Below are 21,535 nucleotides of genomic sequence, written 5' to 3'. Positions count from 1 at the left end.
TAAGAAGAAGGAAAATAACTGCTGTCATACGAATGTGTCCTTCCAAAATTTACATGTTGAAATCCTAATCCCCAAGGTGATAGTATTAGGAGGTGGGGCACTGGAAGATGATTATGTCATGAAGGCAGAGTCCTCATGAATGGGATTATGCCATTCTAGAAGAAGTCCAAGAAGCTCCCTTGTCCCTTCTACCATGTAAGGTTATAGCAAAAAAGATAGCCATCTAGGAAGTGGGTCCTCACCAGACACCAAATCTGCCTACGCCTTGACGTTGGACTTCCCAGCCTCCAGAACTGTGATAAATAAATTTCTATTGTTTGTAAGCCACCCGGTCTCTAGTATTTTGTTATAGCAGTCTGAAAGGACTAAGACAATAATCCAAGAAGGAAAAGGACATTCAGGAATGAAACGAGGAATAGGTAAGCAAATAAAATGGCAAAACTTCATGTAAATCAAAATTAATATTGTCTTTAAAAATAATAATGGTTAGGGACTTCCCTTGTGGTGCAGTTGTTAAGAATCCACCTGCCAGTGCAGGGGACACGGGTTCGAGCCCTGGACCAGGAAGATCCCACATGCCGCGGAGCAACTAAGCCTGTGTGCCACAACTACTGAGCCTCCACTCTAGAGCCCGCGTGCCACAACTACTGAAGCCCACGTGCCTAGAGCCCATGCTCCACAACAAGAGAAGCCACCAAAATGAGAAGTCCATGCACCACAACAAAGAGTAGCCCCCGCTCACCACAGCTAGAGAAAGCCCGTGCGCAGCAACAAAGACCCCACGCAGCCAAAAATAAATAAATTAAAAATAATAATGGTTATTATTAGAAGGTCAAGATTGGGTTTTAAAATCTGGCTATATGTTATTTATCAGAGATACACTTGAAAAATAAGGATATGGAAAAGCTGGAAGTAAGAGGACAGGGAAAAGAGAGAGAGATACCAAGCAGGTACCAATCCAAACAACGTAGCTATATTAACATCAAGAAAATTACGTTTTAAGACAAAAAGTTAATAGAACTAAAGAGTCTCTATGTGATAAATACTGAAAGTTTAGATACACCAGGTAGATATAGTAATTCTAAATTTGTATGTACCTAAAATAAAAAATAGCCTCAAATGTATGTAAAGCAAAAACAGAGCAACAAACAGAAATCAGCAAACCGTAATACCTCACAATGAGATATTTTAACACATTTCTCCCAACTATGAATAGGTCAAATGACCAAAATAATAATAATAATCAGTAAGAAATAAAAGATCTGAACAGCATATTAAAAAGCTTAATTAGATAGGCATTCACAGAATTCTATACCAATTAGACTGGAAGCATTCTTTTCAAACACAAATAAATACTTACAAAAATTGACCATACATTAATCCATAAACTAAATCACAACAAATTTCAAGAAACATTATCAAGGCACAAAAACAGAAATACAGATCAATGCAACAGGACAGAAAGCCCGGAGATAAACCCACGCACATATGGTCACCTTATCTTGGATAAAGGAGGCAAGAATATACAGTGGAGAAAAGACAGCCTCTTCAATAAGTGGTGCTGGGAAAAATGGACAGGTACATGTAAAAGTATGAAATTAGAACACTCCCTAACACCATACACAAAAATAAACCCAAAATGGATTAAAGAACTAAATGTAAGCCCAGACACTCTCAAACTCTTAGAGGAAAACATAGGCAGAACACTCTATGACATGAATCACAGCAAGATCCTTTTTGAACCACCTCCTAGAGAAATGGAAATAAAAATACACAAATGGGACCTAATGAAACTTAAAAGCTTTTGTACAGCAAAGGAAACCATAAACAAGAACAAAAGACAACCCCCAGAATAGGAGAAAATATTTGCAAATGAAGCAACTGACAAAGGATTAATCTCCAAAATTTACAAGCAGCTCATGCAGCTCAATAACAAAAAAACAAACAACCCAATCCAAAAATGGACAGGAGACCTAAACAGACATTTCTCCAAAGAAGATATACAGATTGCCAACAAACACATGAAAGAATGCTCAACATCATTAATCATTAGAGAAATGCAAATCAAAACTACAATGAGATATCTTCTCACACCGGTCAGAATGGCCATCATCAAAAAATCTAGAAACAATAAATGCTGGAGAGGGTGTGGAGAAAAGGGAACCCTCTTGCACTGTTGGTGGGAATGTAAATTGATACAGCCACTATGGAGAACAGTATGGAGGTTCCTTAAAAAACTACAAATAGAACTACCACATGACCCAGCAATCCCACTACTGGGCATATACCCTGAGAAAACCATAATTCAAAAAGAGTCATGTACCACAATGTTCATTGCAGCTCTATTTACAATAGCCAGGACATGGAAGCAACCTAAGTGTCCATCGACAGATGAATGGATAAAGATGTGGCACATATATACAATGGAATATTACTCAGCCATAAAAAGAAACGAAATTGAGTTATGTGTAGTGAGGTGGATGGACCTAGCGTCTGTCATATGAAGTGAAGTAAGTCAGAAAGATAAAAACAAATACCGTATGCTAACACATATATGTGGAATCTAAGGAAAGAAAACAAAACAAAACAAAAGATCATGAAGAACCTAGGGGTAAGATGGGAATAAAGACACAGACCTACTAGAACATGGACTTGAGGATATGGGGAGGGGGAAGGGTAAGCTGTGACAAAGTGAGAGAGTGGCATGGACATACATACAATACGAAACGTAAAATAGATAGCTAGTGGGAAGCAGCCGCATAGCACAGGGAGATCAGCTTGGTGCTTTGTGACCACCTAGAGTGGTGGGATAGGGAGGGTGGGAGGGAGGGAGACGCAAGAGGGAAGAGATATGGGAACATATGTATATGTATAACTGATTCACTTTGTTATAAAGCAGAAACTAACACACCATTGTAAAGCAATTATACTCCAATAAAGATGTTAAAAAAAAAAAAAGAAACATTATCGAACAGAATACACTCTCTGACTACAATACAATTAAGTTAGGAGTCAATAAAGGTAAATAAATTTTAAAAATTAAGAAAGAAAAAAGGACCTCTAAATAACTTATGGATCAAATAAGAAATCTAAATAGAAACAAAAATATTTAATAATGAATGATAATAAAAATATTACATTTCAAAACTTGTGAGAGATATAGTAAAAGTAGCACTTAGAGGGAAATTAATACACAAAATATTAATATTAGAAAAGGAAACAAAATTAATAAGCTATGTGTCCAACTAAACAAGCTAGAAAGAGAATAAGATAAACACAAGGAGAATAAACAGAGATAAGATGAAAACTCAATGAAAGAGGAATAAACACTAGGTGAAAAGATCCAAAAAGGAATAAAATAAATAAAAAGGAAAAAGAAGGGCAAAATTGATTCTGTGACAAAACAATTTGTGGTTTTAAACCTCAGCAAAGGCCTGGCCCTCCTGCCTTCTCCTCCAGTATGAGCCTTGGCTCTTCCGGAGTAACAGCAGATACTATTAAACTCCACACTACAGATGGCATCCTGACTCGCTTGCACTTCATCCAGTGCAAATATTGCTCTCTCCTCCCCTACCCTTGCCCCACATCAAAACGCTGCCCTTCTTCAAGTCCCAGGGCCTCAGTAACTCCAGAAAAGGTCTCCTGAATCATTTCCTATCCACATGGGGGCCCTGGCCCTAAAAGTACAACCTAAACCCCTGTGTGTAAGACTTTTATACACTGGCTTGTTCTAAGCTCTTTGGTGGCTTGTCTTCCCCCACTTCCACCTGGAAGCAGCAACTAACAAAGTGTTATAAGATAAATACTTTTTAATTGAACCTCATCAATAACTCAAACTTCTTGTCATCTGAAACTGCACCTTGCTCAATTTTTATGCACAATCCAGACTCAGCCTATCCAAAGTAGTTTTCCTATAACCTCACGTTTCTGATTATTTCATATTTAGATATTCCCTGAATGTAATGCTTTTGCACATCACTCCTAAGTGGGTTCTGTCTCAAAAGCACATCCTTAACCAACTGCTGAGAAACCTTTCACTCGTCCCATAGTAACCAAACTAAAGTCCAGACTCGTTTCTCACAATGTGGAAGTGATCTTTATTTCAGAACGTTGTGCATGCCCTTTGGCCTACTGTTCAAAACAAACTTCTAAGGCTCTTACCATCAAACACTAAGCCTCTCACTTTATCTATAAAGAAATGATATATCCTTATATTGGTCACACACTCCACCGTTCAATGTTTTCTTTTGGTAACACTTCTTTACTGCCTTCCCAACCCCTTAAATCAATCATCTGGCACCAGATCACACTCCTCGTTTTTGACTAACCAATTCAGTTTCTTTAATTCCAGACTGCTTTCCTAAAAGCTCTAAATAATTAATACCCGTACAGTATTTGAGTCTTAACTTCACTTTTTCCACTGGTCATCCTTCACTATCTTAAACTCAGTCACTGCCGTCTGGGAAACATGTTCAAGGGAGAAGGAGGGAATTGAGATTATCTGGCAGTTTCACTTCATAGAGGCGCATATATGAGAGGACTTCAACCACACAGATAGCGCAACACGCTACCAGCACACACACTAATAGGCTATGAATGTCATTACCTGGGCAGATTAAAAAACACATAAATAAATGAGCTAAGACCTTGCTAATTAAATAGACAGCAACAAAGTCTCTTTAATAAGAACAGGCAACCTTTTGCAATTTAGTTGTCCAATTTGGCTCTTTCCAGGAACACCTGGCCGTGGTCTGGACCTCTGGTCTTTCATTTCAGAGCTTACATTTACCTTCTCGGGATAAAATTACACTTTTTCTTTTAAATTCCAGAGCTCCAATGGCCTTTGAACTGAGTCTTAAAGCAGTGGGGAATAACAGATAAAGGACTCGAAGGTAACTTGGACAATCTGGAGTCCATTCCTGCCAATGAAACACCATGACAATTGGGATGGGTCATTAACCTGGATTTAAGTTCCACCCTCCCCAGATTGAAGAACAATAACTGACACCGACTTTAATAACACAGTAATAAGTTACTTTATTTGATATGAGATTTCTAAAGCAATATTCATTTGACCGTATAATTACGAGTATACTCACAAAAATAGAATTATTCAAAATCATAAATATATAACAACTAAAAATCAGCATATTAAAAAGCAAAAAGGAGCCAGAAAATCCCATATACTTATTTATTTTTGTTCCTCAATAGATTAAAATCTTATTAGAAATCAGAGATCATTCTTTGATTTCAAAGAATTACAAAGAGTAGGAAGGAGCTAAGTATATTCTAGGATGTAAAATACAATCTAAACTAATCATGATAGTACTATATCTTAGAAATTCTAACACCATTCAAATTAACCTCAGTGATGTTTTCAGAGATTCCCAACACTCAAAAGCCTGTGTTTAATGCAGATAACCACCAGGACAGGCCCCACTCACACATACTGTGTTTCAAAACATTCTCCTCATTTGCTTCTAAGTACAGTTATTGCAAACAGACGTTCAGGGGCAGCTCTGCCTGTGTACTTACTTCCTCTATGGTCTATTTTACTTTGCTAAATTCTGTGGACAGTTGAATCCTATCGGCTATCGTGCCCCCACTGGGGATTACAGGCTGTCGAAAATAGAGCTTGGTTTGACCAGCAAAGTGCACTATTTTGGTTTCTGAATACCTAAAAATGGAACATGTATTGCCACCCATCTAGATGGTCTCACATATTTAGGCTACCTGCCTGGCCCCCATAAGCATTTGGGTTTGAAACCACTGTCCTGCAGAAACTCTGTAGTGCTTCTCACAGGCTTCTTCTAAACTACGGCTTTCTCTTTCTCTCTACAGTTATGTAAGCCCTACTCTTTATCCAAGCCCCAGCTTAAATTCCACCTCTTCCATAAAGCCTACCAGGTGCTTATGGTAATTTATCCATCCTGGTAATTCCTGCAGCTCTCACGGATGGTTTCATTCTTCTGGCACATACCAAATGGTATGATTTCCCTTTATTGTTTAATTCCTCTGGACCGAATGGGCAGGGCCTCTCTATTTACTCCTAAAGCCTACTTAAAAATCTGTATATAAATAGTACTCAATAAATGTTTGCTGGTGATAATGTTGAAGTCAAGGTAAAATAGGTACTGGGAAAAAACAAAAACAAAAACTGAAGATCCCATGAGGCCATGACCTCTGGTAGAAACTCCACTCAAAGCCTGTGCACTCCTCAAGGTCACTTGCTAGTTCCTCATAACCTCAGGTGACACAAATCAATGGAGCAATGAAAATGGAGCACTGCCTATCCCTGGAGCAAATGACATACAATGACCGCAGAAGAGATGGCAATGCTTGTAAAATAAAAATGCTCTCAACACAGGAAAAAAAAAAAAAAAGCACAATCACAAGCATCATAGACTTGTCTTAGCTTGCAAGGCAATCCCCATTTCCATTCTGTCCCCGTCCCTCCTCAGAAAATCACACCACCAAAATAAACAGGTGCTAGAAAATGGGTAGGAATTTTTGTTAAGGTGAAGGTCTATTCTTTTTCCTAGAAAATGACACATGGTCTAGGAGTACACTTGTAAAACAGGCATTTTACCTGCATAACAGGAGAGGGACTTGGTCACGTTTCTCTAGATGGCTAGATGGGCACGCCCCCTTGTGGACACTTCCTGACTCACCTCTGGAATGGTCAGCTGCAACTGCGAGCTGTTTCTAAGAAATTATTTCCCTCACTTACTCAATAATATTATTATCAATAGTAATATTTCAGATAACCAAACTCTTCTTTCATTACATCCCCAAATACAAGCTTGTTAAAAGTGAGACATAGCTTTGAACTAATGTATGCTTGAAGCAATTAAAAGATTCAAACTTATCTTGAAAGACCATAAGACTTAAAATTGAAGAAAATAACATACACTTTGCTCTCTCAAAATTAACATTAGAATCATAGGCTGTAGATGTTTAAGTTAGTAATATCAATTGAGTAAAGGCATTGTTTCTAGGCACTGTGATAAGGATAAAAAAACAAAATGCTCATGCTTCCATATGCCTGCATAGGTATGATAAAATAATCACACACCAATCTCAAAATGTCAAAGGTAGTAGATAATTCAATTCAACAAGCATTTATTGAGTGCCCAAAAAGGAATGGGTTTTGATCTGGGTGGCATTTGAGCTGGTCCTTAATCCAAAGGACTTGGATTCGAATTTCAGTAGGTGGAGAAGTGGCTGGTATTCCATTATTAATTATCATTTATTCCACAAAGAGAAAGAGACATGAGGAAAACTTAGAAATAAGAACTTTCAGCAACTCCATGAAAAATCAAATACAGAAATGTAGTTGGTAAGAGAAAAAAAGATTATTCAGAAGAGAAATAATGCAAGAGTAGGCTGGGCTCAAGTTTCAAGAGGGTTCATAAAGTCAGTTCTAAAAACTTTGGGTTTTAAGCTACATATAGTAAAGATTCTATTAAAGTTTCTCTCAGAAGAAGGACAAGACCAATGAAGGTATTTTTAAGGAAATGTATCTTGGGATAATACACAGAATTAAAGAGGAATGGAAAAAGGCTAGAACAAGGGACGCCAGTTATAAAGATACTGCAACCATCCAGCCACCAAGGTAAAAAGGTATAGACTTGAGGGTGGTAAATATATCAAAAAGAAGCAAGCAAAAACAAAACAAAACAAAAACTAGTGCCTGTATTCATTAAACCAATTGAGTACTTATTATATGCCAAGCTGAGAAACCATGGCAACCAAAACAGATATAATCCCTGTCCTCCTGGAACCTGCACTCTAGGGAAAGAGAAAGACATCAAATAAGCACACTCAGAGAGGCAGCTGGAGCAGCACGACAGTTTAAATGACAGGTGGGAGGGGGAGAGGCAATATTCCTGGGATCTGGAATCATAGGGACAAAGGACCTGACTCAGGCAGAATCTTGACAGTGTGACCCAGACTGAGAGTAAAAGAGCAAAAGACTGAAAAGAAAGACAGGCACCTGCTCTTATCGAGTCCTGTGGGCTCTGTTAAGGGGCCTATACTTTATTCTTAAGAGCAGCTGGAAGTCACTGAAGTTTAAACAGGGTCATGACAAAATCAAATTGCACTTTTAAATGATTCCACAAATGCTGTGTATAGAACTGACTGGAAAGGCAAGAGCAGACGGGTTGCGATGCTACTGCAGTCATCCAGGAGACAGTGATGAAACTTGATTCTAGACATGCTGAGCTAAGGTATGACATGAAATGTATAATAAGAAACTGGAACAGTTCAGGGCCTGAAGAGGTGGGTGGTAATAAAAACTTAGATTCATCCATTCAAACACAGTTTCATTAAATGGGCACTGTGTCAGGTACCTGTGGAAAATGACAATGACCTGGAGACAAATTCTGGAATAAGGAGAAAGGAGAAAAGAGCTCTAGGGTACCTTCAAGAGAGCTAAATGAATAAGACTGGACATGAAGTTATTAACTGAATGCAATCATGTATATAATTACTAACTCCTCTAGAACGTTCTATGTTCATTTAAGCAACGATTACTAAGCAGCTTTTCTAGGCCCACTGTGACAAATTAGGCAGAAAAAGCAATGAGTCTCAAATGCTGGCCCAATACCTCACACACCCCTGAAGATTTTCATCAGTATATTGAGAGTAGAGCCTAAAAATTGAGTTTTACAACTATCCCGATGAAGATAATGGCCAGCCAGGTTTAGCATACACTAAAATAAAGGATCTCTCAATGAGAGGATCAAGAGGTTTGGACAAACTCCATGTTGCCAATGATAATATATTAGAGAATTATCAAGCTGGAAAGAATGATGGTAATCACTTGGTCCAGCATGCCGACTTTACTGCTGAGGAAACTGAAGTCTAGAGAGACTCCACGTTTGCCCAAGGTCTCTGGACTAGTTAACAGCAAACCTAGACTAGAAATCCTGGTCTACTGCACCCCATTTCAGCCTGCCCTACTTCCTCCACTCCTCAAGTAATCCCAGCCCAGGTCTTGAATTCTGAATAGTTTCTGGCATCTGACTTTTTATTCAAAATGTTCTAGGCTGATTGCAGAAGAGGTGGGCCAATGAGGCCTTTGAAAACTCCAGACAGTTTTCGTTCAACCTAATTAAGCAGTGGGTCTTATCTTCTGATCTTAAAACATCCTTGTTATTGATCCGTGTGTGTGTGTGTGTGTGTGTGTGTGTGTGTATACACATTTGTCTTCTCATGTATTGGTCTATTCTGCTGGCCTTATTAGTTACACATGTGTCTACACTACTACATCTGTGATGGGTCAACTCAGGTCATTAGTACATGGTGATATCATATGAGGACATATTTAAAAGTCCTGACTTAGAATCTGATGCTCTTAACATCATGGTCTGAGCCAATTCCCAGACAGGAAGACTTCTATCTGTAGCTCCAATGAAATTCCATTCACTGGAGGCATTTCCTTTTAGGAAAGCTATAATATGGTGATTTGCACATTATATACAAGATCGGCTGAGATTATCCCAATGATAATGAAGGAATGCTCTTTTTTCCCCTCCATTGATTCTGTTAAACACCAAAATTTAGAGGAGGCTCTACAGAGCTGATGAATAGTAAAAGTGGAGGGAGGATTTACAAGTCTGAACATATGATGTCAACCTATAACAAGTCTGGAAAACCACAGGTTACTTCCCTTACAAAATAAAAACAGCAGTTAAGGTCTGTTAACAGATTTCTTGCCTCACTCTTATCTCACTTATAACTTTAAAACTCAGTATAAATTTAAGGCATAGCTTCATAAGGGTTTAAGGAAGACTCGGGAAGAAATCCAACCTACTAGCTATTGAATCTTTATATGAGAACTTAGAAACTTTTTCTGAAACAGAAGAAAAAAAAAAATACTGCAATTGTCCAGCTATCAGGGGTTGAAAGTTCTGGATTTGGATAACTGATGAATTGACATAAACTGCTGCAAACCACAGACATTTAAAGAAACCCCATGGTGGCGGGGGGATGAATTGGGAGATTGGGATTGACATATATACACAAATATGTATAAAATAGATAACTAATAAGAATCTGCTGTATAAAAACATAATAAAATAAATTTCAAAAAAAAAAAAAGACCAACTTCAAAGTTGAAAAAGAGGTTTAAAAAGAGTCCACCTTCTGCCTATGGAACATGTATCTAAATAAACTTGCTTTCGCTTTAATTAATTAATTAAAATAAAAAGTGATTTAAGGAAATGGAAAAATAAATAAATAAATAAACCCCATCAAATTATATTGCAAAGGAATAATGGTCATCAGACTGTATAACCTACATAAATGCATGAGATGGTGGTAATCTAGTAATACAAGTACTTAAGTTACTGACTTACTGATTTACATGTTAAGTCTTATAGGCTTAATCAGTAATCAAGATAGCCTTAGGACAGGAAAATATAATTTTTAATATATTACTTACAATTCAAAGAAATAATTTCAAATGAAAGATAATCACTCCACAGGATGAATTTACAGTTTTATTTTTAAAAAACCCACAAATATATAAAGTATATTTCTTTATGTAGAAGAGAAGGCAAAGAAGTTTCTTACTTCTGTTTACTCATATATCTATGCATTAACCAACTTTTTGAGAAACACGGAAAGACTCCAGATCAAGTAAATGTCTATAAAAGACTAATTACTCCTTCCTCTGCACACATAATAAACATGTACACAAGTACAAATAGAACAATCTGATGAAAACATGTTGTTTTCTGTGCATTTATTTCCTTTGATCTTAACCTACCTCTCACCCAAAAAATAACAGTGATTTAGTATGATACAGTTAAGCGTTTATATAATAATTTCAAGATGGTGGATAAAAGGGAAAAATGTTACCCACAATATACTTCAAAAGAATAGAATATATTTATGTGAAACACACAACGCAAGGCCCAACATTTTCTTTCTGAAACATGTGGCCAATTTGATGTCCCTATGTGGTGGCTAAAGAACACAAAATTAAAAGTTGTAGAATCTCTTTAGAGTGGTTTTCAACACACAACACTGTACAAAGCATTGCAAGATTTTCTAAACTTGTTCATTAGAAATTGAAGAGTGAAAGATTCACACAATGGAAAAGGTCTGATTATCTTTCATTTCACCACCCTATACAAGTACTGCTTTACCTAAAAACCAATGAAATTAATTGAAAACTTAAATTACTTCATAAAAGTGGTGAGACAAGGCAAAGAATTTCATGTACATCCAACTGTAAAGTCTGTTATTAAAGAAAAAGACATGGAAACTATTTCGACAATATGCTTGTGAAAAATGAAGGGAAAAAAAAGGCTTGAAACATCAAAAATGCTGAGATCAAACAATACCCCCAACCTCTTTTAATACTCTAAGAATAAAAGAGCCCCTTCTAGTAATATCCAGGGCTAGCTGTTTGAAACTGATATTTATGAAATCTAGATTATCCTGTGCATTGGGTCTGTTTGTTTTCCCAAAGTATCTCCTCTTTGTAGCAACTCTTTCTGTTATGTAACACGGTTATGTAACAATTCAGTCAGTTCTGTAGCAGGAGCTAAGAACCTCCATTGGCCAATGAGTTTATTAGCACTTCATTCCAAAAGAAAGCTTTCTTTTTCAAAAATGCTTAATACTAACACAACTACCTTTTACTTTTTGTATCAAAACAAAAGATAAACTTAAAACATGTATCACTTCATCACATACACCACAAGAATTACTGATAAATATTCTAACAACAATGAGAGTCCATGGCAATCCTGTCAGGGGGAGAATGCAGATGCCCTTGTGTGGGAACTACGAAGGACAGAGGAGCATGCTGAACTGCACCATTCCTTTTCACAAACACAGTTCTCGATTTGCCTAGCTCTGACACAGACAAACGTCAGTTACCACAGCTCAGTTAAATAATACCAGTCACTCAACAACCTGGTTCAAACTTCAATTACATGGTATAGTAACTGTGAGTAGTTGAATAAAGTATAAACTTCACTACTAGGTCTTTAGTTCAAAGATCACTATGTAAACTATGTAAACGTTAGATGCCCATTATGATCAGTGAACAATCATGTCATTTCACTCAACATCTGTCACGGATGGGTCACTGTGCACAGACAGCTAAGTGTGTAGTTGTGTTACTTCCTTGTCTCCCAGTGATAAGTCCACATGACATTTTACAAATATCGATCATCAAAAAAGGGCACTAGCCAACTAAGATGAAAGTGAAGGAAAGAAACAAAAAGTGATAATGTTGGAAGTGCAATTCTAATAAAAAATAAGTGACGTTATGGAAGAAATAATTGACTGTGGGAATTTTCTACACTGCCACCATTCAAGAGACTCGAGATCTTCAGTCAGAGGAACTTAGTGAAGACAAACCTGTCAACATAAATAAGGAATGTAGTTGTGACAAAAAGGATGAAGATGCCCCAGAAGAAGTGACACTGGCAAAAAAGCTGACATAAAAGGAACGCTGAGAGATACTATACAACATGGAAAGAGCAAAGGATAAACTGTTGAAAGCTGATCCAAAATTAAAAAGAGTTTGACAATTCACCATGACATAAACAGATGCTCACTCCATATCATAACTTACATGACAGGAAAGCAAGCACTGTTCAAACTACTCTTGATAAAGGGTTTTTAGACAGAAAAAACCTACTTTAATTCTGATGTTTTAAATTAGTGTACTAAATAAATACTCATTTTAATTACTTTTTTGTTTGTTTCTCTACACATTTATAACCACCAGTAAAAGAGTTTTTAATGTTTTGACAAAAATGTCTAAAGGTCATGGAAAAAGTGTAATTTTCTGCCATTAAGATCCCTTTGCACAGTTCCGGTTTGCACAGTCATTTTTTTTTTTTTTTAACATCTTTATTGGGGTATAATTGCTTTACAATGGTGTGTTAGTTTCTGCTTTATAACAAAGTGAATCAGTCATACATAAACATATGTTCCCATATGTCTTCCCTGTTGCGTCTCCCTCCTTCCCACCCTCCCTGTCCCACCCCTCCAGGCTGTCACAAAGCACCGAGCCAATATCCCTGTGCCATGCGGCTGCTTCCCACTAGCTATCTACCTTACTACGTTTGTTAGTGTGTATATGCCCATGACTCTCTCTCACCCTGTCACAGCTCACCCTGCACAGTCATTTTTATGGTCCAGCACTACCAGGCAAAGTGTGGACTATCTATACACTGCAAGGGAAAGAAAGAAGTAAAGAAAAATCCAGAACAGTTGGGTCTACACAGATAGGGGAGTGGAATAGAGCATAAACAACTACTACTTTTATATTACACAGCACTACAGGTAAATAATAATCTTTTCCTCCTCCAGCATGTCTTCCCTCTAAGTCACACCAAAAAAGCATGGATGAAACAGAGATGTCAATTATTAAGAATAGACAGTTACTCAGAATTTATTCCTTATTTTTTAATATTGTATCTTAAAACCCATGTACTCTTAAAGTGAGGACAAAATGTGTTTTATTTGATTTATAGGTAGATTAGCTGCTTAACCCACTACTGGTTTGTAGCAACAAGGGACATATCAATTGTGCAGAAGAAGACGATAAAAAAAAGTTCTCCATTTACGCTACACATTGTAGATTACCTCCCTAATAACCACTCTCCTCCCCTTCCTTTGACAACAAAACAACTAATTTGCGGGGGGAAGACAATGTGTCTAGCAGCAAGCCATGAGCTATGAGATAGTAATGAGGAAAATCCACTTCATTTCCTAGGCTCCTTTGCAACTGGGAATAGCCATGTGACCAAACTGTGCCCCTTGTCCACTGCCCCCCAAAAAACAACTAAAGAGAAATCTATTGAGAGAGATTCTGGAAAACTTTTGCATCCCAGTTAAAAAAGTGACGGACACATCTGGCACTAGTCTCCCCGCCCACACCCTCCATGGTCTCACCTTCTTCTCACCTTGAATGCAGATGTGACACCTGAAATTATAGCAGCCATATTGCATCCATAAGACAAAAGGCATGAGAGAAAACGCCCAAGAGAAATCCCAGATATGTTGGCTCCAGCATCCCTGGAAACCTGAGCTAATGAATGCTTGCAACCACCCACCTCCAAAATTCTTTACTACGAGGCAGAGGGCCAGGGAGCAGGGGAACAAGTATGCATTTCTTAAGTCACCATCAGGTTTTCTATTGTTTGCAGCCAAAAGCATTCCATTAATTAACCATTCTTATTTTAAACTAAGTCAAATGTAAATGGTCAAAGACAAAGGAAAACAAAAATACTCTAATTAATTGAGGTAGCAAGCTGATTAAATATACTTCTTGCTTTAATTCTGATTTCTATTAGTATTGTGATAATGTCTGGACAATCAATTACTTTTTTTTTTTTTAAATCAATTACTTTTTTAAGAAAAACGAGAAATATCAATGCAACAAAAATTGCTCAATTTATTTACCTTATTTTCAGGCTTTAAAATATTTATTCTACTGTATACTCCTTTCAAGACAATATTTATCTCCTTCAACACTGAGTAACAAAAAAGTGAACATTAGGAAAGTTACCAAAAACTCTATTCTTTTTATTATATTTATATACCCAACTCACAGCTTCTTTTATGTAGCCACAACACACAATAGTTCCAGGCTTTAGTCAATGCTGGCTAACCAAAACTATGCTGTAACTATACACACAGGACAGGGAGAAATAAACTACATACAGGTTGATTTAGAAAACAGCTATTTGTCCTTTCCTGTCACATCTCTAAAAAATTGCTACACTTCCTCTCAAAAATTATAATTTTCTGCGCCATTGGCTCCTTATCTGGTGGTCTTTTCTTTCTCGGAGCGTTTTTATTACCTTTGCCAAGGTTATACAACAAACATCTGCAAAACAAAGCCTGTGGCCTGCATCCTTCCCTAAAGGCAGAAGCTGGGTCCTAGTCAAACACAGTGCTTTGTACACATTAAAGTTCATATATTCTGAATATTAAAAATATTTTCCTGTCATTTCAGGGGTCTAAAATACTCCATTTGAATCATGCCTGAATTCCACCTCTCCACCCACTACTAGTGACCTCCATTACCACCCTCCCTTTCTCCATTACAAGATTCCACCCAGAGTAGCACCCAGAGTAGCAGTTTCCCTTCTTTTCTGGCTGAGATGAAGGCAAACAATGGCAAAGGCAAAAACGATGGTGTCTCAGTCAGTGACAGTCACCAAACACTTGAACATCCATTAACACATCTGTTCCTCCTAACAGCCCTGCTACAGGAGCAGAATTATCACTATTTTCAGTTAAAGATAAGGAAACTGAGCTTTCCTAGGTGAAATTACTCAGTGAATTCACAGAAGGTAACCGTGGTACAGTGTCTTGACCCTATCTCCCCACCTCTCTCTCCCCACTCCACAGCAAAACTTCTCAAAAGAATTATCTCCACCCTGTTCTCCCTGATGGACCCACTCCACCTGCTCTACAATCCACCACGTCATGGAAACTGTCCTCATCCAGGTCCAGAGTCTCCAGGTGCCGAGTCCAGTGGCCAGTCCTCTGTCCTCCCAACTGTTTTGTCAGCAGCACTTGACCCAGGTGATGCCTGACTTTGAACGCTCCTCTCTGCTTCCCAGACACTCTCCTGGTGGCCCCTCTGCCCCACTGGCTGCTCCATCTTTCTCTTTCGCTGGTTTCTCCTCCTCCCAATGTAGACATGTTGGCCTGGCCCAGGGTTCAGTTTTCAGACCTCTATCTTCACTCACTCCTACTAAGTGAGCTCATCTGGACACGTGGATTCATATTCCTTTTGATGCCAATGACTGCCAAATGGGAATGTCCCCCCTGACCTACCCCTAAGCTTCAGATGCATAAAACCAACTCCACAGTTAATCTTTCCTGCTGCCACATCCAGCTTTTTATTGCAAATCCTCTTAACCAGGTTGATGAGTGGTTGTTTAAATTTTTCAAAAATTGAATATTCTCTGGGTGAAGGACAGAATCATAAAGAAGGACACATATTGTAAATATTTCCTTTTTATTTAAAACACAAAACCAATTCATTCATTCACTAGCCAATCTTTTCATATAAGACTTTCTCTGAATGTGAGCCCACGTACAAATGTTCCATATCATCTTCCTATAACACCCTGGACTGTCCTATGATTTCAAGTTTTATTTTATCTAAAAATAGAACAAGAATATAAATACACTAACAACATACTCTGAATGCACAAAGCTTCTAGATTTTTACGATTTTTCTCAATCTTTTACAGCTGGTTTGCCCATGCTTAATTCTACAGCAACTTTTTATAGACCCACTCTGCTTTTTCAAGTTAGTTTTCAAACAAACAACTCTTTCAGTTTTCAAGCAGACAATTCTCTTTTTAAACTCAATATTCATCAGTTTATGAGAGACAATGAATTACGATAAAGAATAAAATGATAAAAACAATGAGCATAATGAAGCTCTTGGTGGCACAAAATTCAACTGAAAGGAGTAGAGGAACATAGCACACTAAAAGTGGTCTGTCACCTTGAGTGTTCAGGGTGCCTTGGCATCAGATAATATGTGTTATTGTGAAAATGAAAAGCACTGGTTAATCTGAGTTCATTAAGGGAACATGAACTAAGAAAGTTCTTGATTTCCACTTCCCACCTCCATCACCTTGAAGCCATACTTTCTCCAGCTTCCTGCCCCACCTTAGTAAATACACTATGACTAAACTAAAACTTTTAAATCCCCTCTCTATAAGGCATCAGTAATTCCTGTCTTTCTAGGAGCCCTTATAATATATCCTGGATATATTCACTTCTCTCCATCTCCATCCCTAACATCCACAGTCCATGTGGCACCATCTCCCAACTGTAATAACTTTGTAACTAATCTCCTCACTTCTGTTTTTGCCTTCCCCTATTCACCACGTAGCAGCCAGAAAGAACTCTGTAAAATATGAATAAGGCAGTGTTGCTTCTCTGCTTTTACAATAACTCATTATTCATGAAACAAAAGTGGAAACTCCTCAAGGAGCCGGCATCTACCTACCTCTCCAGCTTCAGATCATACCATCCTCCTCTTGCCCACCATGCTTTAGGCACAATGCCCCTCTTCTCCATTCCTCCGATATGCCAAGTCCCCACCAGGGCCACTGCACATGCAGTTCATTTTGCCTGGAACACTATTCCACTGACTTCTCATAAAACTCCCTTCATATTTTTCAGATGTCGCCTCAAATGTTACACCCTCAGAAAGGTCTCTAACTAGCAAGGTATCATCCTAACTAAAGGAGTCCTCTTTTGAGTCTCCCCTCCATCTCTCATATCCAAGTTACTTTGTATCATATCATCTTGTGCTTTTTTTTTCCTTTATATCAGTTATCAAACATGGTAATTATCTTACTTGATTGTATGTTTATATGTTTCCGTCTCTAGACACTAAAATGTAAAATTTCATTAGAGCAGGAATTACCTCCATCCTGTTCACCACCGTTTTCTTACTACCCAGCTCAGCACCAAGAGTAGCTGCTTAATAAATATTTTCTGAATAAAAAAATGAATCTTCTAAGTAAGACCAGCTGAAGATATTCTCTATAAGGTCAACTGATATTTCTATGCATAAAAACCCTAAACTGATGTCCCTGAAAAAGAGACCTGTATAAGAATGTTCATAACAGCTTTATTCATAGAGTACAAGCCTGGAAATGAACCAAATGTCCATCAGTAGGAGAATGGATAAACAACTTACAGTAAATGGGAATATTATTCAGTAATAAAAAAGAATAAACCTGTGACCCACTGTCTCAAAAACGCTTTGTGAAAGAAACCAAATAGAAAAAAGTACATTCTGTAAGATTCCAATTATATAAAGTTCAAGAGCAACACAAAACATCTATGGTGATAAAACTCAGAGCAGTGGTCACCTATAAAGGGTAGAGAACGGCTGAAAGGAAGTACAAAAGAACCAGATATGTTCTACATCTTGATAGGTATATGGGTTACATGGCTATATATATATATATTTATTAAATTGATTAAATTGCTCACTATATGCAAATTTTATCAGTTTTTTAAAAGAACAGAAGTCCTAAATTTGCTTACTCAGACATCACATGGGATGCAAAAACCGAAGAAACAGAACCACACTACTAGGCACTTTCACCAAGGTCTACCTACTCATTTGTTCATTTGCCTCCTAAATTTCTACTCTTCTCTGGCAGAAAAATAAAAAGGTTTGGACCAAAATGTTTGATTAATTGTCCCATGTGGCAACATACTGGAAAAATATCTATCATCATGAGAGAAGATTTAGTATGCATTCATATGTGAATGAACCATATATAGCTATGACGGAAAGCATTAGCCAGTACATAAGCAATTATGGGACTAATCAATGAAGAATATTAACGAGATGCCAAGTTATATCAAATGACGATGTGACATGAGAACTCCATCATGAACTGTGTGCTAATGGACCTCTAAGCCATAGTTTGAGCATGAATGTTATGGTTTTTAATTTTTCTATCCCCCAAAACACCTAAGAAATGCCACACACAGGCTCATGAGGGCACACAAATGCATGAAATGCAAACAAAGAAAATATAAGAACAAGAAACAGAGACATGTAATTAGAATGCACAAAAAAACCTACATGAATCCAATATATACATTTCCTTATAACACTCTATCCCCTAAACAGCCATGTTCATCCAGAGTTGCAAGGACCAAAACAGCAGCCAGGAGCCACATGGAGCTAACTGAGGACTTAAACTGTGGTGAGGACAAATGAGAAGCTAAATTTTTAATGTTATTACATTTTAATAAACTTTAATTTTAAAACAGAGTTTCAACTCAATTTCTGGGAAGTCCTAAGTATGTTTGTTATGTAACTTGTTATGTAAGCCTACTTTTTCAACTGTTAACTTTATGATATATAGATACAGACCATATTTCCAATGAAAAGTTAATGTCATAATTGAGACGTGCTGTAAGTATAAAATACACACTGCTTTTTGAAGACTTAATACAAAAAAAAAAGAAAATAGACTAGATCACTAGTAATATTTTTTCACTGATCACATTTTTGAAGCGATATTTTAGATTCAGTTTTAAATAAGTCTTAAAATTAATTTCACCTGTTTCTTTTAATTTTTTTGAATGCAGCTACTGGAAAACTTAAAAAGTACATATGTGGCATGCATTATATTTCTACTGGGTTGTACTATTCTGAGGCTTATATATCTAAATGCAGACTAAGTATATCATTATGATACATTAATTATTAATATTTCAAACACCTCCTGACCTTTTCACTTGATTGTCTTCTTTTCTTTAGTTGAATGAAATCTGTTTCCACCCTTTCTGCCAGCTCTAGTTTCCTCTTGTTTCTTTTAAATGCAGCTAAACTGAATCCTATAAAAGAAACATTAAAAATAACATTTGAAAAATATTAGGGCAATGGGGCAGATGAGAGATCCTGAAGAGCCTCCTCAGGACAAAATCCTTAAGAATGTTGGATAAAGGGTTTTATAAAGTCTTTTCAGTGTACACTGAGGTGGGAGGGAATAAGAAAAATAACCTAAAGTAAAAAAATTAAGAAAAAGGTCAAATCCAGAGAGACAAGTGAGTTCTGAAGGTAGATGCTCTCCAGGAGTGTCTGCTAATGCATGCCATGGCCCGCTCTGGTTAAGAGACAAGAGCTGAGACTTGGGACAATGCAGCAGGAGAAAACGTATTGGAGATCATCCACATAAAAAGGGGGAACCCCAAAGGGTGATACGCCCAATGAAAGGGAAAACTAGAAAATGCCGCAATATGCAAAGAATCAGGAAACTTGTAAGTCACAGCCTTGGCTATAAACGTAAGACAAGAAAAGTCCTGTTACACTTGGCTGGTTTGGGAAGGGGAGTTCTGTTTTGTGGGTGTGTGTGGGTGTGGGTGTTGGGGGGGGTGGGGGTGTGGGGGGGTGGGGGGGTACACGCATGTGTGGTTGTGGGTGTGTGTACACGCATGTGTGGGTGTGGGTGTGTGTATGTGCATGTGTGGGTGTGGGTGCGTGTACGCGCATGTGTGTGCGCATGCGCGCACAAGGTGGAGGTGGGGGCGGGGCGCTGCTCTTGAAGAACAATTAGAATTGTAAGAACAAAATACATATCTATATAACATTAAAGTATAAAAAAAAATTTAAAAGTTCAGGCAGAATTAGGAGAATTCGTATTACCTATGTGGCCTGAAAAACACAAAAAAACAAAAATGATCTCGGTGAGGTAATGCTTCAAAAACCCATTAAACGCAAATGCAAATACTCCCTGGAAAAACCCACCTTAGCTCACCCAGACCTCAAAGAATTCCCATGTCCCAATTAATATGAGCCCATAGTTAAAAAAACAGTTCATAAAACGAATGAGAAATAAATCACCAAGAATGAAAAAATAAAAGTCAGCCAAACATCAGAAAGTATAATCCAACCGGCAAAGACCTCAGATACTAGTGTAATCTTATATAGAATATAAAACATGTTTATGCTCACAGACATAAAAAAAAGATATTGAAAATATAACTAAGGAAGAAAAGATGATAAAATTCCCAGGCAGACTTGAAGAAGAACCAAATAGAACTTCTAAAAATAAAAAATACAATAACTGGAATTTTAAGACTTGATATACAGATTTAAACAATTAGATTCAGCTGACAAGAGAAATTACAAACTGGAATATAACACTGAAAAGATTACCAAAGTTTTCTGATAATGGCAGACTAAATTTTTAAGAGCAATTCTCCCACCAAATATTATCAAAAATGTTAGATAAAATATGAAAAACACCACCTTAAAAGCATTAAAAACCTTATAAAAAGTATCGAGCTTTTCTGGGGGTAAACTGAAGACTAAAGCTATTATTATTGCACTGTGAGCATCTGCCAACACTTGCGCACTTGAATTTGATTCCGTGGCATCAAGGAGAGGCATAAGTCAAACCCAGAGCCCATTAAAGGTGGGAGTTTCATAGGAAACACTTCCCACAGCAAGCTAGGGATTGAAAGGGTCAACATCCCCACAGGAAGGCTGAGCTAGAAACAAGCAAGTCTACCCCTACCCTCCACCCCAATACCAAGTGCATTTAGACAAGGTGGTTATCTTCAATGCACTGAAAGGAAATATCTGCTCACCCAGAACACTATATCCAGTAAAATTAACCTTCAAAAATGAAGGTGAAATAAATATAGTTTCAGGTGAACAAGAATGAGCAAATTCATCACCAGCAAGACCTGTACTAATGAAAAACATTAAAGGGTGTTCTTCCATAACAGGCAAAATAATACAAAGTGAAAGCTCAAAGACAAAAAAAAAAAACAGGTAGGGAGAGGGATGGGGAATTAAGTGCAAAGAAAAGAATATATGTGCAGGCAAATCTAAATGAAAATTGCAGTAAAACAATAAAGTGTCACAGTGTTTTTAAGTGCATATTTATTTCCCCCACATTGATGTAAATTAATCAAGATAACAGTGGGAAAATAACAAAGATACTCTAACATATTACCTTTAAGATTAATCAAGAAAATTTTAAAT

The 21,535-nt window shown here is 37.4% G+C and overlaps 1 protein-coding gene across 3 annotated transcripts in view; it reads right to left on the bottom strand.

Moving 5' to 3' along the window:
- The window catches only part of TASP1 (taspase 1), a 235,770-nt gene that overhangs the window by 143,609 nt on the left and 70,626 nt on the right, over positions 1–21,535 (bottom strand). For all 3 annotated transcript variants that reach the window (XR_014326839.1, XM_082858198.1, XM_082858199.1), the window contains one exon: positions 19,274–19,380. Coding sequence is in view for 2 of the 3 variants with exons in the window: in XM_082858198.1 (XP_082714324.1) it covers positions 19,274–19,380 (107 nt within the window). In the remaining variant the exon portion in view is untranslated. The remainder of the gene's footprint in view (positions 1–19,273; positions 19,381–21,535) is intronic.

This window comes from Leucopleurus acutus, assembly GCF_964270905.1.
Source record: "Leucopleurus acutus genome assembly, chromosome: 16".
Lineage (NCBI taxonomy): Eukaryota > Metazoa > Chordata > Mammalia > Artiodactyla > Delphinidae > Leucopleurus > Leucopleurus acutus.
Note: the sequence above shows the minus strand (reverse complement) of the source record. Positions and strands in the feature narration are given on the sequence as shown.